The sequence below is a fragment of the Desmodus rotundus genome, chromosome 9 (genome assembly GCF_022682495.2).
Source record: "Desmodus rotundus isolate HL8 chromosome 9, HLdesRot8A.1, whole genome shotgun sequence".
NCBI classification, from domain to species: domain Eukaryota; kingdom Metazoa; phylum Chordata; class Mammalia; order Chiroptera; family Phyllostomidae; genus Desmodus; species Desmodus rotundus.
In genome coordinates, this window is record NC_071395.1 from 77750506 (window position 1) to 77777042 (window position 26537).

The following is a 26537-nucleotide window of genomic DNA, read 5'->3' on the forward strand; positions in this document are numbered from 1 at the left end:
TAAATGTAACAAAGGAGCATAAACCCAGCCAGCCTGCGCTCCTAAACACCGCTCAATTCCCTCTGCTGGACAGGAAGTGCTGTACGTGGGCCAGGCTGCTGACCCACGCCAGTAACTATCTCTGATTCTTCAAATTGCTTCTCCTCACTGGGTCACCCCCCCCAACCCTTCCTCCAGGAAGGGCCCCCAGGGAACTGGAGCTGCTGTACCACATCTAGGTGCTCACCTGGGACTTTCCAGTAACCTGGCTGCCTCAGCCACCTCTCCCACCAGCTTTTCCTGCTACAGGGCTCTCTCCCTAGCTTCTCCCACCTGCTCATGCAGGCTCATCAGAGGCAGCTCAGAGCTCCCATTCCCTCAGACTCCCAAAGCTTCCTCAGACTGAGCCATTATCATTCAGGGGGACCCTGAGGGCATCATACCACCCATGGTATGGGTCGGGGGCGCGGTATTTGTATTTAAGACCGAGATAGCTGCAGCCCCCTGAGTCCCTGGTATGGGGGACAGAGCATGGGGCTTACAGACAGCTAAAGAATCCAGTTCTGACACTTAACGGCTAACAGATCTGCCACACCTGGAGAGACTCCCCAGGCCTCAGTTTCCTCTTCTGCCACAGTGAAGATTATGAAGACAAATGAGACACTGGACTTAACGCTGTTAGCCCAGGGCCTAAAGGCCTCTCCATGGCTGGGAGTGAGGCCAGGGCTGCAGAGGCACAGGGCACGGGGCGACTGCCTGTGGGTGCAGGAGAGCAGGGGTGGGTGATCTGGTTGGTGGGCGAGTGGCTGCGCTGGGCTCTGAGCTCACCTCCCCTTTGGGCGTTGTGACGGCAGTCCGGCGGGGGTCAATGTCCTCATTGATGCTGGACAGGAAGTTCTGGGAGATGCGGAGAGCATCCTGAAGTAGCGGGTAGTCTGGGTGGTCCACAGGTGTGTGCTTCAGCAGGTCCTGGAGAGGGTTGGGGTGGTGAGTTGAGGGAAGTTCTAAAGGGGCTTTAATAAGACAGTGGGGAGACCCCATTCTCACTGAAAGAATTCTGGGGGTGGGCATTCAGGGACCCACACTCTAATCTGGTCATGCCTGTGAAATCTGAACTAAAATTAGGAACAGCAGGGGTGAAGGCAGTGGGACCCTTTATTTCTCTGCTGAAGTCATTACTCTCCCCGCCTCGGGTTGCAGGGTGAGGGAGCCAGGTGGAGTCTCATCTCACCAAGCAGCTGGGAGAGACACCCGTCTACCCACCCCACAGCTGCTCCAAGGGCACTGCAGAACAGTAGGCAAGGGACAGCGAGGCAGGAAGTGCCTGCCTCTGAGGGAGCATTTGGCCAAATGTCAAGCTTAGTGGCCCGGCTATATTTAGGCCCTGGCCGCACTGGCATGGTTACCGCAGGCCAGGCAGGTGCGGCTGAGGCCCGAGGCCCCTCTGTCCAGTTTCCCAGATGGGCTGTGCTCAGTGATACCAGCACCTGCCCCCCTGGGCTCAGTCTCTCATGGAATTCCTGACCAGTCCCTGGCCACTCAGGGCTCTGACACTCACGTGTAGGACCAGGGTGCTCCTGGTGACTCGGTCAATGGGCTTGTAGAGCAGAGCTGTTGGGGAAGGCAGGGAGGACACAGGACAGATGAAACACAGAAACAGCTTGAGGCCTTAGGAACCAGTCTTGCCCCCCGACCCGCCTCACTCCCCTGCACAGACACCCACGTGCAGGACACCCACCCGACAAGACAAGCGGTTCTGCGGCAACTCGCACCTCCACTCACCCCGGGGCAGGCAGGACAACACAGCGGGCAGACACACAGCCCTGACAGCCTGGGCCCTCTCCCACCAGGTGTGATTTCGCCCAGGGCCGTCTCTAGACCTGTCCTGGCCTGACCAGGCTCAGGGATGGAGGCAGGTGCCCCTCTCTGACGCCCCGGCCCCAACAGCTATGCCTAGCCTTAACCTGCAGAGCTCCGGCACACTCTGGGTCACATCTGGAGCCCCAGAATGTCTGCAGGAAACGTGCTGTTTTTCCAGGGAGGGCAGCTCCCTCAGGCCCGATCACTCTCACACTCCTCTGGTCCAAGGCCTGGCACTGCCAGCTGGAAATGGCAGGCTTCCTTCTGACCCACATAGCCAGCCTCACCTCCAGGAGAAGACCCCTCTCCGTGCCCTCAAGCCCCCAGACAGAACAGGGCAGGCTGAGGGAGGCAGGCCAACTCTACAGAAAGGCTCTGCTCCAAGCCAGTGGCAGCTGAGGGGGCACAGATTTCCTGAAGGAATTCAAGTGGAGCTTCTGGGAGCCCTGAAGAGGTGGGGGGAAATGCAAGCTCAGCAGGGCCCCTATCCGCCACACCCCTTGGTGACCAGGACAGCAAATGAGGATTGCTGGGATTCAGCGGAGACAGGTGGAAGCGGCAGCTGGTCGAGCAGTACTTCCAAACAAAGCTGCCTGTAAGCAGCTGTGCCCTGCCTCTCCCCACATGGGTGCTTCACCCTCAGTCCTGCTGCACCTGGATGCTTCTGGCTGTGGGGTCGTGACCTCTGTCCTCCCGCTATAGGAGCAATGAGGCAGGATGTTGGTGTGGCGAGGAGAACCCTAGATTGGCTGTCCCCCAAGACCAGATGGTGACAGGTCTGGGAGCTGACATTCATGCTCTCGCCAGCCCCCAAGCCCCGAGAGTCCCCCAGAGCCCTAGATAGAAACCCCCTGTGCAGCGCTCAGCAGACACTCTGGGAACACTGTGCCGGCAGCGGCGAAGACGCAGTCTCAGTGGTGTGCCGCGAGCCTTATCTGCAGTCTTTGCTTGGCTGCCCACTAGAATCACTGGGGAGCTCTTAAAACACACAGCTGCCGCCTCCCTCTCCTCACCGCATCAACTAACTCTCAAGCTCGGCTGCGTGGAACCTGGGTATCAGCATTTTTTTAAAAGCTCCTTTGCTGATTTGGATATGCAGGAATGACTGAAAAACATTGCTTTATGCAAACATATTTCCCATGACTTATTTGTAGCCCTTTCTTAATTTAGCAATTTCTAGAGCCCTTCCCCCTGGGCTATGGGAGCCCGAAGGAACAAGACCAGGCTGGGGGTATCCTGGGACAGTGAGGGTTGAGCCCAGTGATCAGCCCGGGGTGGGGGGGGGCGGGGTCCAGTTCAGAGGCTGTTTAGGGTATGCACCTGTGGCTTCACTCATCTTGGGGGGAAATCACACCCCAAGAATCCCAGAGATCCAAGAGAAAGTGCGAGTTCAGCAGACACCTGCTGGGGCAGGCCCTCCAGCTCACTCAGGGAAAGCTGATCCTGCGGTGTCAGCTCCCTCTGTCCCTCTTTCGGGTCCCAGGAGGAAGAGGGTTCTGGCTAAGCTCAGAGGGCTGCACAAATGCTGGGTTGGGTTTCAGAGGGGTTGTAATATGCCTGTGGTCGCCTTAAGAGTCCACCTGATGAGAGCTGTGGAACGAGTCCTGCACCTCAGCCCAGGTGGGAAAAGGGCAGCTGGGAGGAAGTGAGCAGGGAGGGAAGTGCAGGAGAGGGCCCTGGGGACACAGCCACATATGGAAGGAACCAGGGGAGGAAGAGCGACCCGATGTTCACGCTTCCCAGGGCTCCTGCACGCCTGCTTCCCCTGAGGATGCAAGAGGGAAGAGCCTACCTTTCCCCACTCACCTGTTCCTGCCCCTCACCTGCCCCGCCAGTTTCCTGCCCCTGCTTCTCCCACTCTCTGCTCCTCACCATGCCATTCCTGTCCCTGGAATAGACAGCGTTCACCAAGCTGCAGCACCTATCTCTCCCCCTCCTCCAGGAAGCCTCCTGTGACCAGGACTTTTGCAAACAATACCCACAGTGCCTTAAAGTCAGACCACTGACATGAGCAAGCTGGCCCCTCTCTAGTTTGCTGGGTACTTGCTCTGTGTCCAGTGGTACTGTTTTACATGCATTATTTCCTTTGACTAAAGAGGGAAGCAATTAGCACTAGCCCCATCTCACAGACAGGAAACTTCTCTAAGGCCCAGAGAAGTTATGTAACTTGCTGTTAGAAAGATTCACCAGGAAGGGGTGGGTGAGCTGGCCTCTCTTATTGCCAAGGTGAGCCCCTCCTTAGGGGCCTGGGTCACACATGACTTTCCTTCACACCCCCCACAGCATCTGGCACGGGGCCCTGCGGAGCTCACAAACAGCCGTGAACTCCAGAGTGAGCCCCAAGTTGCAGAGTCTCCACAGGACCCTCAGAACCGGCATCGCTGGGAGGAGCTGAGAAGATTCTGAACAGTGTGACTAGCGAGGGCTCACTCACTCCTTACTCCCCGCTTTGAGGCTGACTTCAAAGACTGCATCACAGGCACCAAAGAAACCCTGAAATCCGGGTCCCAGGCCTGTTTCACTAAGACTAAGCTTCTTCTGGGGAGGGAAGAGGAAGCAAAGGGCTGGCCCCCTCCTTTTTTAGGGAGGCAGAGGTGAGACCTGACCAACTCCTAGGTCAGATCAAAGGAGAATTTCCCTTCTGATCTTCGAACAGGCTATTTCCAGCCCAGCTCTCCTCTCGACCCCAAGCTGTCAGAATCTGAGGTGGGGGGCAGAAGCATAGGACTGCTTCTGCCCAGTGACTAGAGTTTCCAGAGCTGTCCTGCTGGGGTAGCTGCAGGGTCACCTCCATCAGGAGCCTCTGACACAGGACAGCCTGAGAAGGGGACAGCAGTCCCTCTGGCACAGTGGCCCCTGGGAGAGAGCCCAGGAAACCCCACCATCTCTCCTCTGGCATACTGCCCCCCTCCCCCCCATTCAGCCTTTGATAAGGAGCTCCAGGTTACCACGGAGATGCGAAAGCTTAGTGACTGGGAAGGGTGCAGAGACAAAGCCCCTGGTGGGAGGGGAGAGACAGGACCAGCTGCCTGCCACTCCAACACGCAGAGACCCAGAGGTAACATCTGACCCCACGCCCCCGCCAAAGGCAGCCGGGGTCATCCCTAAGGCACCTCTCGCCTCGGACAGCAGGGCCACCAGCTTCCCGACACCTCCTTGCCTGGGCTTCCTTCAGCCTCCTTTGAGCGAGAGCCTGGCTGACAGCAGGTGTCTGTCCCGGGACCCCTCGCTGAGGGGACTGCCAAGAGTGTGCACTGATCCCTTCCACTGCATGGTGGGCGTGTGACCCTCACGGAGCAGCAGACTGCCACGCCCCCCTCTCCCACCCGCATTCACTAAGTGCCAACGCCTCAGCTCCAGGGTCTCCAGCGACTAGAAATGACCCCCCTCGGAGCAGCCCACTGCTTCCCGCTCTCCCAGCCGCACCCGGCTCCCCTAGGGTCTCCTGCGCTGCTGCTCCGGGAGGAGAGCGAGCGTGTCTCAAAGGCAGCACGCGCTCTCTGAGCACACAATACCCTGGGCGCTCAACCCCCTCTCCTCCCCGAAACAAAGAGACTGCCAACTTCTCACTCCGGCCGCGCCCTCCTCATCCAGGGCACTGCTATCCCGACCACCTGTCACTCTGACAGGCCCCTGGCTGACCCCTCTCCAGCCCTTTAGGTTGCTATACCTGCAGGGACAGTCTTGTCACTTTCTGTCTTTAACAGCCTCTCCAGGAAGTTGCCCACAGCCTCGCAAGCTAAGCCACCAATTCCACACAGACCCTCGGGAGACACCTGGACCCTTCAAGCCTGGTCCTTCCCTTTCTAAGCCGTTCCTGCCCCAAGGGGCCCCCAGACTTCAATTTCAGGCTGGAATCCTGTGAACCGGGGCAAACGCAGATCTAGCCACTTGCGCCCCCTCCCTTCCCTGCTGCCCCCCAAACCTTGACGGCCACATTTGAGCCCACTCCAGCCAGCCCCAAGCGGTGGGAAGAAACACCACCTCCCACGAGAGGGGCCTGGGTTACCATAGGTGCAGTTACAGCAGAAGCGAATGATGAGGAGAATTTCCATGGCAGCCTCTGTCCCCGCAGCAGGAGCAGGAGCGCGCGGCCATCGCTCCCAGCGCCCGTCAGCAGCCCAGCCACTCAGCCACCTTGCACGCTGCTGCTGTACAGCCTCCAGAATCAAGCAGCCGCTTCCCGAGTGCTCCTCTAGCAAGGGGAGGGGGGAGGGGAGCGGAGGGGAGGAGAGGAGGGGAGGGGAGGGAGGCACAACCGAGAAGCAGCAGCGGGAGGAAGGAGGAGGAAGGGAGCTGGCTGCCTGCTGGCATCCTAAGGAGGAGCACGTTTGTAGCTGGCTGGCTGCCTGGGGGCAGAGGCTGAGCCGCGTGCGCGCGCGCTCACACACTCACACACACACTCCCACGTGAACGTGCGCAGGCTCGCACAAGCGGAGCACCACAGTCCACAAATCCAGACAAAGGAAGGGGCCGTTATCCAGCCTGCCCCCCAAAGTACCTTCCATTGTGACTGACGTGTGGCTCTCCTTGGAGTCCTTGGGACCTTTCACTTTGAGTTCCTGCCAAACAGAGGAGAGGAATCACTGCGCGGCCTGCCCCGCCCCCCCCCCCCACCAAAGGTGAGCACAGTGGGAAGGAGGGCTCCGACCCCAGGGCTCCAGACGCAGGAGAGACAAAGACCAAAGGGCAAAGGGCCTCCCTGTGCCACACCCCTGGTCTCCTGGAGCCCGTGAAGTCCAGCAGCAGGGTCATGGTCCTCAGACCTGTCCCTTAAAGCCCCTCCCCTGCAACTTCCAGAGAATCAGAGGCGGCAGGAGCAGAGCCCTCCCCACCCCCCGCCCACGCACAGCTTAGGGGTCTGTACATGTCAGCCTAGGGCACGCAGGGCTTGAGTGGACAAGCACCAGGTGTACCAGCTGATCCTGGGGACAAGAGCAGCTCCTCGAATAAGGAGTGAGGGGGTCCCACACACCTGTACAGATGAGGGACGCTCCTGGGGCCAAGAGGCTTACTTCCACAGCCTACTCAGGAGGTACTCACAGGGCCCCCAGCCCCAACTGACACGCCCCTCCCTCCGGACCTAATGCTGGGCATCAGAGAGGAAACCTCAGGGAAAGCAGAGCTAACGCCCCTCAGGGATCCCAGGCAGAGTGACCAGGCAGTGAGTGCTGCAAACAGACTCCAGGGCAGCTTATCTGCCCCACACCTCTCTTATCTCCCTTGAGAGAGGTCCAGCTCCAGCTCCTGCCAAAGACCAGTGTGGCCTGTAACTGGAGCTGTCATGCAATCCCCACTTGGAGGGCTGAGTGCACAAGGGGGAGAAGGCAGGGGCGAGGTGAGGCCAAGGTCAGGTACCCTGGTGATACTGCCCACCGCCTGGGCGGAAGGAAATGCTCAGGCAGCAGGAGCTCCCCTTCTCCTGAGCCTGCCTCCAGCTGTTTCTAGACAGAGAAAACCCCCAGGGACTGAGCCTGGGGTTGGGAGGTGGAGAAGGGAGAAGGGGGGTTACTCAGCTCCTCACATCGATGTCTCTGGCTGGTGTCTGGATTCCCAGTTTTAGGGAATTTTTCTCCATTCCCCCCTCCAGTGCAGCCTAGAGGTATGAAATCACTCCTGCTGCAGAGGAGAAGGGCCTAATTGCAGTAATTAAGTGGCAGCTCCAGTAGGGAGAGACAGCGTCAGCGCCTGGCAGCGGGCCATGGGCTGGCTCTGCCCTTGGAGCCAGAGGGCTTTGAGAGGGGCTTCAGGATGAGCGCAGGGGTTTCTGCCCACCACAAGAGGGGACCCCTCCTCCCCACTCTGGACTATACACGACCCCAGGCACCCAGGCAGCCATGGCAGGCCTTTCTGAACAGAGCCAGGGAATCCAGACTGTTCCCAGACAGAACTGGGAGCTGTGAGGGGAAGCACCATTTCTCCGGCCTCGTGACTCGTGACTCGACATAAAGGGACTTCCCCACCGTCACTCTGTCCTCTGAGGCAGAGGGTGACTCGCCTGGCCCCTGTGTTTGGGACGAGAAACCGAGCTCAGCCCTCTTCTCTCCGCCCCTAGTAGATGTGTTTAATTGTGGACGGTTCCAAGCATTAACAAGCCCAACGCAGCTACAGACCCAAGTCCACATTTTTCCAATCTGGCTCTTGTAATCAGGTTGACATCTGCACCTCCGCCTGACTCTTGTACTGCGTCTAGGCCAGTTCCGAACTCGGTTATAACCCATAACCCCACCAGTTTCATGAAAACCATGCTGCATCTCACCCACTTTTCTAGCATCAGAGCTGGGGCAAGAAAGCCAAGGGTCCAGAGGGGCCTGTAAGGCAGGGCCTCCGAAACTGTATTAGGTGCTCCCGCTTCTTGGAACCGGAAGAGGGGTTCTCCTGCCCTGAGCCTGGGGCTGGGTGCTCTGACTGCAAGGCCAGCAGCGTGGGGTTCTCACTGAGATCTTTCTGGCTAAAGGGGTGAGCTGGGCTGTGCTCCTGAGGGATCCTAGAGCCCCACCCTGACGAGAGACGGAAACGTCACTGGCAGACGATGCCACATCTTTGCCCTGCAGGGGAGCGTGGAGGGAAGGCTCAGTGGCAGCAGCAGACACATTTCCAGCTAGAGTCCGTGGCTTCTCCCCCACGTAAGTGGCCCCTGTGCTCTCCGTGGGGAATGCAAGGATCTGAAAAGCCCGCCTAGCCCAGACTTCCTCAAATCTCCCTGATCAATAAAAATCACCCAGGAAGCTTATTAAATATAGACTCCCCCAACCCCCAGCCTTCTGAACTGAAGCTCCATGGAAGGTGCCTGACGACCTGCATTTTAAGCAGTGTCCCTGTGGCTCTTACCAAGTCTGGCAAGTCAGACCCCTCATTCTATAGAAACAAAAGCCAGCGGAAGGGAAGTGACTTGCTCAAGGTCACTGCAGTGTGGGAAATACTGCCTTTTTTTGGCCTCCCCCGTTCTAACAGAATAACCTAAAACAAAATGACAAAAATCAAACAAATTGGCGTTCTTACATTAAAAGGGAAAATGTCAAGTGCAAGAAAGCAAATGTCAGGCTAAGTGTTACCCATCAGGGGGACCATTTCCCTAACTAGCAAGCAGGAGAGGAGAGGCCCAGAGGCTAGAAGGCTATCAGCAGCCCCCAAAGCCCCGAGTCACAGGGGTGGCTGCGCAGGGAGCTGCCCACCTCGGAGATCTTCTGGAATTGGTTGTTGGATTGGCTGCACTTCTCAGCTGTCTCCAGAGCGACTTTATAGTTATCCACAAAGGCTTTGTACACGCCAAGCTGGCTGGCCTGCAAGGAGAAGAAAGAGGAGAGACAGAGGAGGGCAGGAGTGGGGTGGGGAGAGAGGATTAATGAATGGATGAAAGCTTCACCAGAGTACCTGGCGCTCCCTGAGCACTCAGGTCCTCTAACTTGGCTCCAAAGGGCTAGCTGGGAAGAGGGCAAAGGCAGGATGCTTATACTACAGTATCCCTTTGAACTTGACGGTTTCTGTGGAAACTGACTCAGCCAATAAGGTTAACAAGGGGGATTTGGGGGAGCAAGATAGGGCCTTGGTTTGGCATGCTAGAAATTCAATTCATCAGCAGCATTTGGCTTTATTTAGCATCATCAAGGTCTCTCAGGGTTTGAAGCCCCTCAATGTCTCACACCTCTTTCACATCCTGGAATTAGCTGGAGCAGGGAGGGCCCCCCCAACCCCCGGCATGTGTGGGCGTGGCCTGCTCAGTGGGCCACGCCCCATGTTAAGTGTGAGGCACAGCACTGCAAAGCAGTCCCCACCTCCCTCCGCCTGCCAGGAACCAGAGGCCCTGCCTCACTACACATTTGCATGAACCTGATGCAAAGCTTTTCATGACTCATGACTCCTCTGGGAGGCAGAACAGATGCCATCTTCCCCTTCTGCAAAAGGGGAAACCAAGGCATGGTCACTCAATTTCTCAAATATTTATGGAAAGCTTTCTCTGTGCTATGCATACGCATTTCCTCTTAAGGGAGCAAAGGGTGAAAGTGTGAATTAAAATGACAATGAAATACTATGTTATACCCATCCATCTGGCCACAATTTAAAAGCCCAGTCATATCAAGGGTTGGCGTGAGGTGGGGAAACAGGCACTTCCACAAACTGCTTGTGGGGTGTAAATTTAAATACAGTTCTTTGGGGCGTCATCTGTCGATAACCAATAATTAAAATAATTAAAAGTTCAGCCTCCTGCTTAGCAAACCCACTTCTCCACCGAGAGCTCTGCTGCCCTCTACAGGAGCCACTCACTAAGTGTGGCTACCGAGCACCTGGGTGAGATGTAGCTCGTCCAGACTGAGAGGGGCCTTAACTCTAAAATCCACACTGGGTTTCCGCAGCTTAGCATATAAAAGAGAATGTAAATTACCTCATTAACTTTTACATATTGCAAGCATGTTGAAATGGCATTTTAGACTTACTGAGCTAAATACAATATATTCTTTTTAAAAATATATGCTGATTGGTTTTAGAGGGAGAGGAAGGGGAGATGGAGAGAGAGACAGAAAAAAATCAATTGGTTGCCTCACTTGTACGCCCCCACCAGGGATCAAACCTGCAGCTTTTCGGTGTACGGGACAACGCTCTAACCAACTGAGCCACCAGGCCCGGGCAATACAATATATTCTTACAATTAACTTCACCTGTGCGTTTTTACACCTACACATTAGACTAGACATGCGGCTACTAGAAAACTGTCCATTATCGACGCGGCTCACATTGTATTTCCACGGGCAAGCGCTGCTCTAGAGGAACTTGTGTGTGTGTGCGCCCCAGAAAACGTGAGTGCGGATATTCACCGCCTCACTCCTCCTCTAGCGGAAAGACTGGACACCAGCGCTTGCAGGAAGGGAGCCCCCCCCCCCCCCCCCACCGCAGCTCAAATGAATGAACGAGACCTACGGGTAGCATCACTGACAGGTTTCAAAACAACTGACTGAATTGCAAAGTGTAGAAAGTCTATCTATGTATGTACATTTGAAAAGCCCATGCAATGCCATGAGAAGGTACGGATATGTAGTAAAAACACAAACTGTAGCCTAGAAGGCCACACACCTGCCGGCAGCTGCTCCCAGGATGAAGGGACAGGCCAGAGGCAAAGGGGAGGGAGGGACTGCGCCTTCGTCTGTGATGCTTTATTCTCCTGATTACACAGTTCTGCTCTGTGTCTTCAGAGCTCAACATCTGTTAATTCTGGGAGGTGAGAACGTGGCTGTTTGCTAAACTATTCTCTAGATTTTCTGGTTTACATTTTTTTCAGTGATGTAGCAAGGAGGTTCAGCGGCTGGGGGGCCTCCTCGGTGCCCCTACCAAAGTGCTGCCCTGAGCCCTACCCTGGACCACTCTGCTTTTTGCACAACCCGTGTGCTCCTCAGGGGCCCAAAGAGGTGAGGCCAGGGGCCTGGAGCAGCCTGGGCAGAGACAGAGCCCAAGGAAGCTGACAGTAGGGCCCAGGAAAGCCAGGAGGAGCATGAGAACTGGGATGCTTGTGGAGAAGCCAAGGCCAGAGCCATGCGGGTCTCAGCCCCCAGAGAGGCCAGACTTCTAAAAAAAAAAGAAAAGAAAAACAAACCACCGACAACAAACATCTTGGGGAGGGCAGGAAGGGATGGTGTTTGTTCCCTTTTCCAGGGGGAAGCACTGGCCTACTGGCGTCCCAAGCTACAGAGGACGTGCTAGCCAGTCGCTCCTACATCAAAGTAAAAATCATTGCTATTCTTCTTGCAGACGTGCATTCTCCTGCCCCCTCCCCACGAGAAGAGTCAAGGCCAACGCTCAGTTGGAACACTACCCTCCCACCTCACTGCCTAAGGGAGCAGCAGGAGGTGACCCAGAAACAGGAGCCTGGGCAGCAGGGCCACCGGCCATCCCGGGCACTGTCACCTCCATGAGGCACCCTCACCTATAGGGCCCAAGGCCTGGCCTGCCAGGGCTGTTGACTAGGAAGCGGATGTTGCTTGGAAACAGCAGCCTGGCACTGGGGTGATCTCATAAAACAAACAGCAGGCATGCTAATTCCCTTCTCTCTGTGATGGATAATCAAATACCCGGAGACCAGCGGAAAAGACACGGGCATCTATCCCGGCCCCACGCAGGCCGTCCCCTCCCAGGCCCGCAGCCCCAAGGGCTTCAGATCTCAGTCTGTGATGCTGGGGAAGGAGAGGCGGGGAGCACATTCATGACCAGGCCCAGGGAGCTGGGACCAGAATGGGGGACCCTGGGGACAGCAGGGTCAGAGTGACAAAGATAAACAAGGACAGCCTTTCCGCTATCCTGGGGGGTAGGCACCCTCCTGCTCTCAGGTTTGGTCTCTTCTGCCCTCCGAGGCTAAAGAGAGGCTGCCCCAAGCCAATCAGCTCAGGTTTCTGGGACCAGGCCGAGTGGTGACAGGGTGTCCCTGAATGGGGCCGACACTCCAGGGCTGCCAGCACCAGGAGCGAGGAATTCCCTCACAACACCCCCTGGGGCGCCTCTCCCTACTAACGTTAATAATAGTAATAGTAACGATAGCAGCAGCGACAACAGTAACGACCACGGCTGACTGCTGAGTATTGGCCAACTCACTATGTTCCCGGCCCTGTGCCAAGCACTTGCCAGGCAGTCCTCACAAGAATCCAATGAGAATAGCTACTTCTGTGATCCTCATGTTTGCAGATGAGGAATCCAAGTCACAGCGAGGCTGGGTAAGTGGCCCGACGTTACAGGCTTAATCTGTGAGAGACCCCGATTCAGACCCTAGAAGCTGTGCTTGTCCCTTGTCTCTGCAACACTGCTGGTCCCTCAGGACGCAGACCTCAGACCTTGGGAGGTCTCCCTCAATGCCCTCCCAAGTTCTCCGCAGTCCCAGTGTACTCATTCACTCATTCATTCAGCAGTGGTCTGGTTCTGGGGGTCTAACAATGAAGCAAAACAGTCTGCCGTCCCAGAGCTTATGGTTTTGGGGAGACAGGCAGTTAAAGTGTTCACCAAGGGGGCAACCAGAGGGGCTGCATTCGAGCAGCTGGGGAAGGCTTCTCCATGGAGGTCACTTCTAAGCTGGGAACAGACCAGGTGAAGCCAGACCAGATGGGGAAGGACATTTCAGGCAGCTAGAGCCACAAGTACAGACAGTTCCAGAGTGCCTGCAGTGTGAACGGAGAACAGAAAGTTCAGTGTCAGGGGCATGGGGGGCAGGGGGCGGGGGAGGGGAGGCAGCAGCCAGAGGCCCTATATGGCCAGAGGGTGGCATTCCAAGGGTCTCCTAAGCCACTGCTCGGAGCCTGGTCTTCATCCAACAGGCAAGGGGGAGCCGCTGAAGGGATTCAAGCAGGGGAGAAAGGAGGCCTGGCTGGAAGTTCGGATAACTCCTGCTGTAAGGCAGAGGTGGGAGGTGGACAAGGAGGTGGGCCCGGAGGCAGGAGCCACTCATGAGGCTACAGCTGTGGTCTGAGTGAGGACCCAGAGCAATGGGCAAGCAGGTGGCCGTGACAGCTAAAGACGCAGACTCTGGGGGAGGTAAGAGAGAGGGAGAAGGGGGCAGAGGGGGCAGTGCCAAGGGTGAGTCGAAGGGAGTCCCAGATGGATGGAGGACAGGGCGGCCCACTCAGATAGGGGCAGGAAGAGCGAACAACTCAGAGACAATGAGTTCAGCTTTGAACATGCCGTGCGTAAACCCTGGGAGCAGTCGAGCGAGAGTTTTCTCCGGCACAGGGAAAGTCGAGGCCTGTCCACTCAGCCCGTCCCACCACTGCAGGGGAGGAAGAGGAGAGGCGCTGCTCCCGCCCCCCCCCCCCCATTCACACCTGAGAACAGCCAGACACAGACACAGAGTTAGGGGAGAAGGTGTCACAGAAGCCCTGGGCATGCGAAGACCTCTGCCAGCCTTTCCTAGCACTAAGCCTCCCCATAATTCTACCCCTTCCAGCCTTTCCCCTCCCCTGCAGAGGTGGGAGGGCCGGGCGGTCAGTGCTTTCTGCTCCAGGGTTCTCAGGGGAGAAGCTCAGTATCTGACATGGTCTCCCCAGCCGCCAGCAAATGCCTGAGGTCTCAGGTGAGCCACCCCTGCCTGTCCGCCAGGCACACGCCCCTGCCATGGAGGGCTAGAGAACCTGAACCCCAGCGGGGGAGAGAAGCAGTGCCCTGCCAGGGGCATCTCTGCACACGGCCGGTCTCCAGCATCCCTAGAACACTCAAGGCTGCACGGGGAGGCTGGGAGTCCAGGCACCAGGCCCAGGCTCTCCTCCAGGCCTTGGAGAGCTCCAGGGAGAACCAGAGGGCTAGGGCTGACTGGTCCTCACCCCCACCAGCAGCTCCACTGAGGCCCTGTATAAGGACCCTCTACCAACGCGACACTCACCAGCTTCTGGAAGAGGTGGCCCATGGTGACCTGGCTGTCCCACTGCTGCACCTTGGGGCAAAGGTTGTCGTAGAACTCCTTGTGGATTTCATAGATGTCCTGGATCTTGTAGAAGATGGTCTCGATCTGCTGGATGGTGAGCACGGGCTGGGAGGTGGTGGCTGTGGCCTTTAGGGGCTTCATGGGCTGGGAGAGAGGGGGAAAAGGAGTGGGCAAGTACATCAGTGCCAGCGGGCCCAGGGCCCTGGTTAGCTCTTCCTGCTGCGCAGGTCTGCCTTGACAAGGCCGCGGATGGAGAAGCTGCTGTCCCCGGCCTCTCTCTCAAGGCCCCGGTCTCAGACTCTTTCTCGATGCCAAGGGTGACAGACAAAATGAAGCCTATCTGTCACCTGTCACCCACACCAAGATGCTGCACAGCCTGAGGTGGAGATGGGGAGAAGACAGGCAGTGACCCAGGACCCTCGCCCAGCGCTGGCTCGGGGCTGAGGCCACCACCTTCATGCCCGGCTGTGGGACCGTGGGACCGTGGGGCTATGGGGCTAGGGTGCATTTTCTTCAGTGTGATTTTCTGTGTTCTCTAAATCACCTTCAGTGAGTGATTTAGAAACACTAATTCTATAATCGGGGAGAAACAAACAAACAAAACTGATCCTGAAGGATAAAGAGCTCCTCTTTGGTTGCCCTTCCTTCAGCCCAAAGCCCGGACTGCCCTCCAAAGGCCCTCCAGGCGACAGGTGCGGAACCCGCCCCAAAGAGAAGGCACGGGAGGGGAGGGTGCGTTCACCTGGAGGAGAGAAGCCCGAGTTGGACACGGCTGATGCGTGGATAGAGGCCCTGGCTTCGTTGGGGTCTCTCTGGAGACGCAGGGACAGCAGAAGTCATGGGGGCGGGTGTGCACTCACTGGAGCTGCCCCCACCACGTCACAGGAGGAAGCAGTGAGCTCCTCGACGAGGGGAGCATTGTAGCAGGGAGTGGGTGAGTCGGAACTGGACTGGAGCGAACACCACACCGAGGGGGACCCAAGCCACCAGTGGCTCACTTGAAGAGACGACCACCAGCTCGAGCTGGCCACAGCGGCGCCACTGCTGGCCAGGCTGCGCTCCATGCTCCCACCTGTCACACTCCAATGGTGGCAGAGCCCAAGCCTGCCCACAAGAGGAAGTCCTTCCTACTCAGACACCCAGACAGTTCTCCAACTTCCGGCCCCCTGGTCCTCCCAGCTCTAAAAAGGTCCAGACATGACGAAAAGGCAAGAAAAAGCAGAAGGCCTCCTTCTGACCCACTGAGCGCTGAGACCAGCAAACCCTTAACGTCCAGCTCTTCGCTAGGGGAGTAGGATGGGCCGCGCCATGGATGGTGCCGGCCAGGCCGTGTGGGTGTGAGTCCCAGCTCTACCACTTAATAGCTGTGGGCAAGTTACTTAGCATCTCTGGGCCTCAGCAGCCTCATTCGTCACACTGGGGTGATACTACCATCTTAAGAACACTGACAGGAAGATTAAAGCCATTAGTTATATAAAATAATTGAGTATGTACCAGGTACCTAGAAGGCCATAGCAAACGTTGGCTGCTACTATTATTATGACTCGCCCCACAAATAATATCCCAAGTGCCTCACAATGTGAGGTTAGGCTGGGACGGGGGTTTCAGGGGTGGTCTGTGGTTGGCTGGGATGGGGGTTTGCAGGGGGTGATCTGTGATTGGCTGGGACGTGGGTTTGCAGGGGTGGTTGTCTGTGATTGGCAGATCACTGCCCCCGTGGAGCCTCCCATCTAGTACGGGAGACAGACAAAACACAAAGAAGTAAACACACAACCATACATACATGCAGTGAGGGAAGTAAGAAGGGGATGTTCTGAGACAGGTGCTGAAGGGGACATTTACCCTGAAATGGGGACTCAGGGCAAAGGGGACAGTATTCCAGGAAGACGTCCTCAACACCCCAGCCTGAGGCGGGAACTGGCTTGGTGAGAGAGAGGAGCTGGCATGGGGCCAGCAGGACTGTGTGCAGTGGGCCAGGGCTGGAGTGGGGGCGGGTCAGCGGCCAGGTCACAGCAGGGGAAAGAACGCAGCTTTTAAGCCCAAGCAGTGACCTGGCTTTCCCTGGAGGGATTTAAGCAGGGGAATGATGGGGTCCAGTTTTCTTTCCAGGAGAGTATTTTTATGACTCTCAATCCTTGCTCTGGAGAATGTTATATTCTACTCAGGTAAACTGGACCAACACAAGTGAAACACCTTAGTGGACAAAGCAAGACAGGGCATTACCCAGCTGGGCCTGTGAATACCAACCGACTTGGTCTCAAGGTCGTGCTGGTGCACTTGGAGGGCTTCACAGAGGAGGTGACAGAAATAGGCCTTGAAAGTTGGGAAGATCTGGGCAAGTGGAGAGGTGGGGCCTGGGTAAGCATGCCCAGCAGGGAAACAGATGGAACCAGGAGCCGGGAAGAAAGGAATACTGCTCTCCCAGCTCCCGGCGGTGGCCACACTCAGCTTCGGGGCTCCCAGCGCTCCAGGCAGGGTACACTGTCTCAGCATCACTGTTGTAACTTACTCCCCTTCTCCTGCCCAGAGGCCGATGGAGGGTCCACGTCACCACCCAGTGCCAGAACCACTAACCCCTGCCCCTGCCACAGCACCGTCTTCACCAAGGCGAGCATCAAGGAAATGGGGGGAGTGGGGAGACAACAGTCCTGGGAAGGCACAGGAGCCAGGATTTCTCAGAAGCTGCTGGGGAAGCACTCGTGAGCGGCCTATGCAGGACAAGCTACAACCGCTCTGCTTCCTCCTGAACTTCCCGCTCTGCCTACAAAAGGGGAAGAAATGGGTGCTCTCCAGCAGCAGGTCACACGGGCAGGGCCTGCACTGGCACACCAGACGGTTCTCAGGACTAGGCTGGGACCTCTGGTCTTAGCCCTGATTTCACTGGAACGGAGAGGAAAGCTCTGGGTGTGTGCCCTGGCCGCCTGGAGACCCTAGAAGGCAGGTCTTTTTCTCTGGTGCCACCTGGAATACAGGCCTCAGGTGGTTTGGGCGAAAAGGCGCAGGCAACCCAGCACCTCCTCTGCCAGGGAGGAGCTTCCTCCTCCTCCTCCTCCATCTTCCAGCTCCAGCAATCCTGCAGCAGAGGGCCAGGGCAGGGCTCTCCATGTTACCAGGGGAGAAGGGGTTTCTCAGAGAGGGTCCCTAAGGGACCTTAGAGTCTACTTGTCCCGTGCAGTGCTTCTCCGGGAGAAGGACAAGGTGGTTCTAACTCCTGGTGGGACTATGCAGTCATTTCTCTGCTCCATCCTCCGGCAATTTGCCTTTCAAAACTGGGGGAAGAAATCCGAGGCCCACTTCCTCCACCCTCCCATCCCAGAAGGCCTGGAGGCTGTGGGCAAGGCCTGTTTACTAACTATCACCTCCTGACCCCTGGGGCCCAGGCAGAAGAACATCATTAATCTATTTCACAAGATAAGGAGCCCGAGCACAACCGGCCCAAGAACTGCAAAGCAAATGCCAGAATGAGAGTTGCAGAGAGGAGGGCCAGTCATGGCCTGGCGGTGGGAGGTGCAGCCAGACTAGTACCCAGCTCATTACTCAGAGTGGGGGTGGGGGCGCGGCAGGATGGATGCAGAATTACGTGCATTTGCTTTGTCTCCACTCCCCATCCCAGCCCAGACTCTCAGACCCACTCCATTTGTAATCTGAGCCCACCAGGAACACGGAGGAGTCCAGATGACCAAGCCTTGCCCAGCCAGCAACCAGGGGCAGGACCAGAGGCTCTGGTGTGGCGTCCCTGTCTGCGCTTGCGTCTGTACACAGTAGTTGGTACACCCACCTAGCCCTTGGCCTATCAGGAAGTGTTAAGCAGAGAACAATCAAACACAGTAGGAGCAGAGCTGTGGGCAAGGGGTGGGGTGATGCCTGGGAGGAAGAAGGGAGCTCAGAGAAGGCAGAGCTTCTCCTCTGAGCCCCTTTGTCAGATCACCCCAAAAAGCAAAGGGTTTAGCTACTAGGCAGCTGAGAAGGGAGGGTTCCCAGTTCACGGAGGAAGGGAGGGCTTGACTCCTTATCTCCGAGGCTTATCAGCAGAGGCAGTGGCTGTGGTGGGTCCTGCCCCCTCTTCCTGGAGCCCTCCAGCCACAGACCAGGCCTCTGGGCTGGTGTGTCCCTCCCTCACTCTCGGCTCTGCTCAAGAAAGAACCAATCAGGGGCCCACAGCAAGTAAATCCGAGGAGAGAGGAAGGGCCCCAGCCTCACAGTTTTTGCCTTTGGGGCATGAGCTTTAGTCGGAAAGGAGAGGTGGGGAGGGAGTGTCTGGGCCCCTAAATCTGTTATCTTTGCTGGGACAAACGGAAACTCAAGTCAGTCCCAAAGACAGATGAGAACCAACCACAAGCTGGAACCAAGAGTGGCAGGCTTCCCTCCCCTTCCCTCAGGGCAAGGGTGTGTCTCCAGAGACAAACAAGCCCTAACCTGCACTTTCTCCCAGCACTGGAGAAAATAACACTGTCAGCTAATCAGCGAACACTCCGGCTCTTTTCGAAGAGCTTCCTGTACAGAGCTCAGGTACCAACTCATAGAACCCTCACAACCACCCGTTGAACAAAGTTAAGTCCTCAGTGCCTTCCACGGGTTCTGTGACTTTAAGTAAGACCAGTTTGGCCATGGGCTAACTGACACACACAAGAGGTAGGTCTCTAGGGCGTCTCATCAACAGGATGACAAGGACCTGCTGCACTAACGCCAGTGTGCCCAGTTTGCAGACGGAAAAAATGAGGCGTGAAGGTTCACTGATCTGCTGAAGGCCTAGAGCACAGGGGCAGACACAAGGCCCTCGGGACCCAGCCCGGCACCTTGTTTCTTCCCGGCGGCAGTGCCGAGCTCCCTGCCCCTAGTTAAGGAGCAGTTACATTTATCCAGTCCTAAAATTACATTCGGCCCTTTAAAGGCAAAGCTGATGTGCCCCCCCCCCCACCATTGTGACAATGAGTTTGACACCCCTGGCCTAGAGCTAATAAGCGGCCAAGCAGGGATTCACAGCTGGAACACTCTTCCCTTGTTTGAACTCCTTCCAAATGTGCATCCTTTTAGTAATGCCAACCACCCTCTAATTTGGGGACAGCGATTCGTAGTTTGTGAGTTGTGTTTCTCATGTGTCCGACTGGTCATCTGCCTGTCCTCCTTCCTCCAGTTAATGTTTGAGGGCCCGAGTACCTTGCACTGTACCAGGTCCCAAAAAGGATCACCTGGTCTTCCAAACCCCCAGGAAGAGGAGAGAGAAGTTAATGGTATTATTCTCAACCTCATACGAGGAAACTGAGGCTCAAGGAAGTTATGCGAGGCTTGCCCAAAGCCAACGGTTTCAAGCCCTACAACACATGTAAAAAACAGTATGGGCCAGCGCACACACATGCGTGCACACAGTCATACAACAAACCGCAAGTTTCAGCAAATAGTACGTATGTGATGCGTGCTGCTATTTTCTTCCCCATTTGTATTGAAATGCTGGGTCAATCACCTAATGGCCAAGACGCATGATTTGTTTAACAGTGTAACACGGCTGTTATTAGTGGCAGAGCTGACCTTGCCCCAGCGCTGGCCCCAGACCAGATTCCTCGTTTATCTGCCACACTTGAAAACATTCCTGTGCATTCCGACAAACTCCCAGGGAGATTCACCCCGGACTCAGTCCGGCGTGTTACAAAGTAAAATCCGCACATTTCAACAGTTATTCCTTGGCTAATAGAGGCCAAGCCCCCTGGGACATTGAGAGACAACATCTCATGAGCACATAAATCTGTATCTTACAATTCTTGTAAGAGTGAGTTGCTACTGCTCTGCATCTGCATTTCTTCTCAATCCTCATCTGAGGATATGTGCACTGATTAGACCCAGAGAGAGAAACATCAATCAGTTCTTCCTGGCCGGGGATGGAACACGCACCCTAGGCATGCGCCCGGACCAGGAATCAAACCCGCAACCTTTGGGTGTTCGGGGCAACACTCAGAACAATCGGGCTGCCTGGCCAGGGCCACATCTCCATTTTTTATTCCCCCTTTGTTCTGGTATCATCTTCCTGTCTCAGACTGCAAAGCACCCATGGAGAGAACTTTACATGCCATAATCACTCTGCATAATCTCCAGACGCATCTAATAAGCACTTTCTTCAAAGGCTGAAACATCTGTGTAGTACTTTCACTTTCTGAAAACATTTTAATAGCACTCCCCTGCTGGTCTAATTCTCACAACAGTGCTCCCATCTTGGAGAGGAAACTGAGGCACCTTCACAAAGGGCTGGGGCTGGTCTAATGCCTCAGAGCTATGGCATGTCTCCCAAGGCACAGAGATTTCCTGCCACAGGGCCTTGGGGTGGTGCAAATGGCTCACAGTTGCAGGAAGGAGGAAGGACCGGGACCAGCAATAATGGGGAGGTCTCAACTCGATGGACCGACAGAGACTCCCAGAGCATAGTGGGGAAGCGGGAGGTAGAGACTCACCTGGACAGACTGATTAGTGATGCCCGTGCCACAGGGCGTTTGCCACCCCCCAACCTAGCTGTGCTTCTTCTCCTGCCTTTCCCAGAGCAGGTAATGGAGAGTGGGGGCCCTTTCCGCCAATGGCCCCGGCTGCCGGGTGCCAAGCTGTAGGCAGAGCAGTACCTGCCCACAGGGAAGGACTGGTTCCGGTCCTCCTTCCTTTCCAACGCCAAAAGCAGTTTAGGAGCATGACCCTGTCCAACGGAGGCGGGGGGCGGGGGGGGGGGCGGCGGCGCAGAAGGGCCCAGAGCACATACTCACCAGCAACAGGGCTTCCAGCTGGTTAATGTAGATCTCTTCACTGGCCAGGAACCCTGAGAGAACCAGCTTCCTCATCTCCAGGCCTTTCCCTGCTTCCACCTGTTCAAGAACAAACCAAAAGCCAACAGCTCGTGAGAAAGGAGGCCAGAATCCTGACTGGTCTGTTTTCTGGCCTTTAGGTTTTCTCTAACACTTTTGTAGGGGATAAGTGCCAAATATATTTATTACCGAAAATTTGGCAAGTACAAAAATATAAAGGGAAAAACAACCACCCATACTCGTATGCTAACATCTTGCTTTGTTTCTCTCTCATTCCTTTTTCCTCCTTTCCTTACTTGATATCCATCCACCCAGCCACCTATTCAACCATCTAACAGTGAGCAAGACAACAAAGGACCTGGCCTCATGTGTGGGGGGCAATTTGACAGGGGGCACAGTTGAGAAGGGAAATCAGAGCCATGACCGAGGCAGGGCACGGTCACACAGGGGGCCACCGCAGGGGCAGGAGGGCTCCCAGAGGACGTGAGCTACACACTGAGGGCAGGGATGGAAAGAATGGGGTGAAAGTGGCCATGGGGACCCAGCTGTGTGGCCTTCTAGCTACACCTCTGATTGTATCTTCCTGTCCTCAGAGGTTCAAATTCACAAGGAAAGGTACTAGCTGTGGGGCCCCCACCCTATCCTGGCAGCCTCATTTTGTAAGGCACAGGCCCCAGCTGGCCGCCTGCCCCCGCCCATCTCTCCATCCCTGTGGTGGGGACCCTGCCCCATGTAGCCCTGAACGCCCACCCTGCTAACCTCTTACCACGACTCTTCCCTCCTGACCCACTCCTCCCCGCTGCTGCGGGGGAGCCACAACACCCCCCTCTAAAGGCCGACTCTTCTGGCCCTGCCCCTTCTCCCTCCACTCTACACACCAAAGCCGGATCAATCGTGGGAGTTCGCCCCCTCACACCTGATTTTGCCAAGGACTGAGTATCAACACAACAACATGTGATTACTGGGGACTCAGGTTATTCTTTCACTTACTTATTCATTCGACAAGTAGTTACTAAATGCCCAGCAGACCCTTGTCTGAATCCCACCTCTTCCAGAAGGTGTAGCTGAAGCCCCCGGCCTACAGCGTCAGCTCTCACGGAGTCTGCGGCACTGGCCCTCGAACCTGTGGGAACCCCATCATTTCATTACCTGCCCCATTGGTTTCATGGGGGCCTCTGAAGTGCCTGCATCACACGCCTGCACACGTCCCTGGAGCCTAGCACCACGTGATACCCCTGACGTGTGGGCACCTGACATTTATTAAGGCTTGTAAGTCCTTTCCACGCTCTCATTTGGCCCCCACATGCCTCACTGAGGTGGATACTGTATTTTCTCATTATACAAATGGAAACAAACAAGACTTAGAAGAGGGAAGGGACTAGCCCAGGGTCACACAGCCACAAACACCACTTCCGAGCTCTTCCCCTGCTCCAACAAACTCCTCACTCTCACGTTCCTGTTTCAAGCATCCTCCCAGGTCCTGGGAAGAGCTGCTTTCCCCCAGGTGCTTCCCCTTGGCAGGGAGGGTGGGGGCGGGGGGTGGGGTGATTGCTCACCTGTTCTTCCATCTGTTCCCTAGGTGAGAGACTTAAAACTTGGCCGTCCATTAGCAAGCCAGTTAGCAGATCTGTGCTAGAGGCTGCTGCCCACCCCTGCCCCCACCCCCAGTCTAGGAAACTGGTATCTGATCTTGTGATAGAAGAACAATGTCTTGCCAAAGAGGTCCACGCCCTAATCCCCCCAACCTGCGAATTTCTAGATGGGAAGATTATCCTGCACTATCCAGGTGGACCCTACGTATCACAAGGGTCCTAGGAGAGGCAGGCAAGAGGGTCAGAGGAAAGGTGCCACGACCCCAGGAGGAGAGCGAGGGAAGGGGGAGACTGGCGAGGTATTGGAAGATGCTGCATTGCCAGCTTCGAAGATGTTCCACGAGCCAAGGAACACAGGAGGCCTCTAGCAGCTGGAAAAGCCACAGAAACAGATTCCCTCCCCCAGGGCTTCCAGAAGGCACGCAGCCCTGCTGACCCTTGTAGACTCGCGTGTAAGTGAGTAAATGTGTGTTGTTTTAAGCCACTGAATGTGTGGTGATTTGTTTCAGTGGCGGTAGGAACCTAGCAAGGGCGCCGAGCTTTAGGGAGGGACAGTAGTTACTTACTGGTGGCTTCACAAGTACCAGGCACAGTCCTAAGTTTTCCTTGGATTCACTCACTGAAATCCCACACTCCGGAAGGTGTTACCATTACTCTCCTGAGTCACAGACAGTGGAAGCGGCTGCTGTCTGGAGCTGTCTGCGCGGCAGGTGGGCAGCACCCCCCTCCAAGGAACAAGATCAGAGCCTGGGGCAGGGCCCCAGCCCCTGGCTGCACATCACACAAACCCTGTGGCTTCCCCAGCTGGACCAAAGAACAGGAACTCTCCCGTGCTCCTGGAGGGCCAGCACTCCCCTGCTGCGCCCCATTCCCCTCCTGTTCCCTGCGAACCGAGGATATGTCTGAGGGCCTGGAATTCACTAGGGAAACACTGTAGCTGCAGAGCTGGCTGGATGAGGACCTGGTGGTTCGTAGCCCACCGAGCCATCACCCACCCGGGCAAGAGCACATAGCTTGTGTACAGCCCGTTTCAGCAAGACCCACCCACTCCGTAAGAGACTTCCACCTTGGAGTCCGATCCTGAAAGGGCTCCCCAAAGGGGTTAAAAAGTCACCCCCAAGAGTCCCCAGTTTGGGCCACAATCACTCTGGAGTTTGAGTTGGCGTCGGGGGTGGAGGTGACTTGAAATTATAACTGCACATTTTATCACAACAGGCTTGCTCTCTGTGCCCCCCCAAAAAACTCTTCCATCTTTTCTTTGCTTTCCTCAGACCCCACGTGTTCCTGGCGTAGAATTACCTGGAAATTCACAATTGTTTCTTGAAATTTCTTGAATTTATTCTCATCTCATAAATGATCAGGGCTCAACACTCACTCCTTTGTGCCTCGCGAGGTGCCAGGCACTCTGGACACAGTGAGGGAGACAGTCTCTGTCCCAGAGGTGCCCACGTGCCGGCACCCCCAGGGCGAGCGCTCTGGAGCTCAGGGCCCCCCAGCACAGCAGAGATGCCTGCCCAGGAGCACTGTCTGCACTTCCCCCCGCAGCGGAGCTTATGAAATGCGGCCACGGTGGGTTCCTTCGGCCCGGCATTTGACACAATCTGAGAGTCTCAAAGTCTGTCAGCTTGAGGCCCCCAAATCCAACAGGTCAAGTCACTCAGACAGAGGGACAGTGTCTACAAGTGAGGCTGAACCAGCTCTGGCCTGGTCCACTACAGTAGGGACTAAAAAAAGCCTCCAAAGGTTTGGTTCTAAGCCAAGCAAGACATGGGAGCTGTGATCTCCTCCAGAACAACGATGAGGACTGAAGAGCTGCTTGTCATTCAGAACCGTAGGCCAAGCAGCTCCCCATCAGCAGAATTCAGCTCCCGGGCCCCACCAGTTTGCAAGGAGCACCCAGCGGGCTCTGCTCGGAGCAGATGCTACCGGGTCTAGAGGCTGTATCCCTACCAGGCATCTGCCTCAAGCTGGACAGCACTTCTCCGAGTTGCCAATGCAGGGAGTCCACCACTCTCTCTCCTCTCCCTGGTGCCAGGCACCGGGGAGGTGTCTTTCAGCAAATTCCTCAGAGAATAACGAGCAGAGAGCAGGGGAGGGAGGTGGGGAGGGTTGGGGTGGGGTGGGGGGAAAAGGCAGAAAACTGTACTTGAACAACAATAAAAATAAATAATAAAATTATTTAAATGAAACAAAACAGAAGAGCAGAGAGGACAGGGGCAAATGCTGGGGGGTGGATGGAGCCCAAACCCCACTCTTCCCGTGGTGGATCCCTACATTCTGGGTGCCTGGCTGCCTGAGGCTTTAGGCAGGCCCCGTGGGATCCAGGAGTGTTTCCGAACTTCAGTCGTTGCTACCCCACCTTTCCAGTCTGGTCACACTCACATCCCCCCTGAGCTATTTCCTACTTAACATTGTTTACAACTGACTTCTTAAAAGCACAGCCTTATCCCATGTATGGCATATGAAATCACAGAAAAGAGGTACGAATCATATTTTTTTCTAATATACATTAGCGTATATACCTAGCTACACACCGAAGTGCAAAATCCATATCCAGGTGCCACGTAAAACCATCTCTCGAATCAGCACATTATGTGGCCCTCACTTCAAGAAACACCCAAAGTGGGGGCCACAGGCACGCCCACCACTGCCCATGGAGGGAGAAGAGATCTGGGCAGGTGGAAAGGAAATGTAGGCATTTCAGACAATCCATTAAAAACCCTGCACAGGATAACACCTGAAGGGTTAATCTGCATTATAAAAGGATTTTCATTCCTGACGAATGAGTTCCCTTAAATAGCAGCATTTATATTGCAAGAACTCTATTATCCCTCTGTACATTTAAATAGAATTGTATCAAAGCTTTTTGGAAAGTATACGACACTTTACAGCTGGGAGGTGATGTTGCTATCAGTATTCACATTATTATCAGCTTATAGATCATTAACTCCTCAAAGGCGAGTGTGGGTTGCAAGACAGGCGAGCTCCCGCCCTGGAGAAAACCACTGCCATCTCCACATCTGCCCCCCTCTCCCCGCCGCAGATGAAGCATCTGGAAATTACACTGAAGACAGGGTTGATCTGTAGGACTGGCATCGGGACCCACGCTCGGGACCATGACAACTATTTAAGGTAAGGACTCCTGAGTAAATAAAATAATAGAGAAGAGGGAACATCTTGGATTCCTACCAGCCGCTGAAGAAGAGTTTATCTTGCCAGAGCGTGCCAAGGCGGGGACAGGAGCGCACTCTCCAGAAAGGCCCCTTGACCACACACGCACACACGCACACACTCCCAGTCCAGCCTTGACTCAACAAGAGCTGGGGTCCCCTCCTGTGATCTTAGTCCCGTCCTACCGGAATCCTCCTCACGGACGGCCAACCTATCGGATGCAGAGCTCAAAACACTGGTAATCAGGATGCTCACAGAAATAGTTGAGTACAGATGCAAAATAGAGGAAGAGGAAGAAGTGAAGGCTATGCAAAGTGAAATAAAGAAAAATATTCAGGGAACCAACAGTGAAGGGAAGGAAATTGGAACCCAAATAAACAATTTGGAAGAGAAAGAAGATACAAACGTTCAACAGGAACAGAATGAAGAAACAAGAATTCAAAAAAATGAGGAGAGGCTTAGGAACCTCTGGGAAAACTTTACATGTTCCAACATCCGAATCATAGGGGTGCCAGAAGGAGAAGAGGAAGAGCACAAAATGGAAAACTTATTTGAAAAAATAATGAAGGAAAATGTCCCCAATCTGGTGAAGGAGGGAGACTTCCAGGAAGTCCAGGAAGCTCTGAGAGTCCCCAAAAACTTGGACCTAAGGAGGAACACACCAAGACACATCATAATTCAATTACCCAAGATTAAAGATAAAGAGAGAATCTTAAAAGCAGCAAGAGAAAAGGAGACAGTTACCTACAGAGGAGTTCCCATAAC

At 55.4% G+C, this 26537-nt stretch overlaps 1 protein-coding gene across 6 annotated transcripts in view; it reads right to left on the reverse strand.

Annotated features, from left to right (window-relative positions):
• The window catches only part of ABR (ABR activator of RhoGEF and GTPase), a 173596-nt gene that overhangs the window by 48351 nt on the left and 98708 nt on the right, over nucleotides 1–26537 (reverse strand). For 5 of the 6 annotated variants that reach the window (XM_045199150.3, XM_024565198.3, XM_053911802.2 and 2 more), the window contains 6 exons: nucleotides 20971–21069; nucleotides 14189–14374; nucleotides 9015–9122; nucleotides 6341–6401; nucleotides 1538–1590; nucleotides 808–948 (listed from right to left, as the gene is read on the reverse strand). In XM_045199150.3, coding sequence (XP_045055085.2) covers nucleotides 808–948; nucleotides 1538–1590; nucleotides 6341–6401; nucleotides 9015–9122; nucleotides 14189–14374; nucleotides 20971–21069 — 648 coding nt within the window. Of the gene's footprint in view, nucleotides 1–807; nucleotides 949–1537; nucleotides 1591–5848; nucleotides 5936–6340; nucleotides 6402–9014; nucleotides 9123–14188; nucleotides 14375–20970; nucleotides 21070–26537 lie in introns of those variants that run through there. The other variant, XM_071219314.1, reaches the window with a different exon arrangement.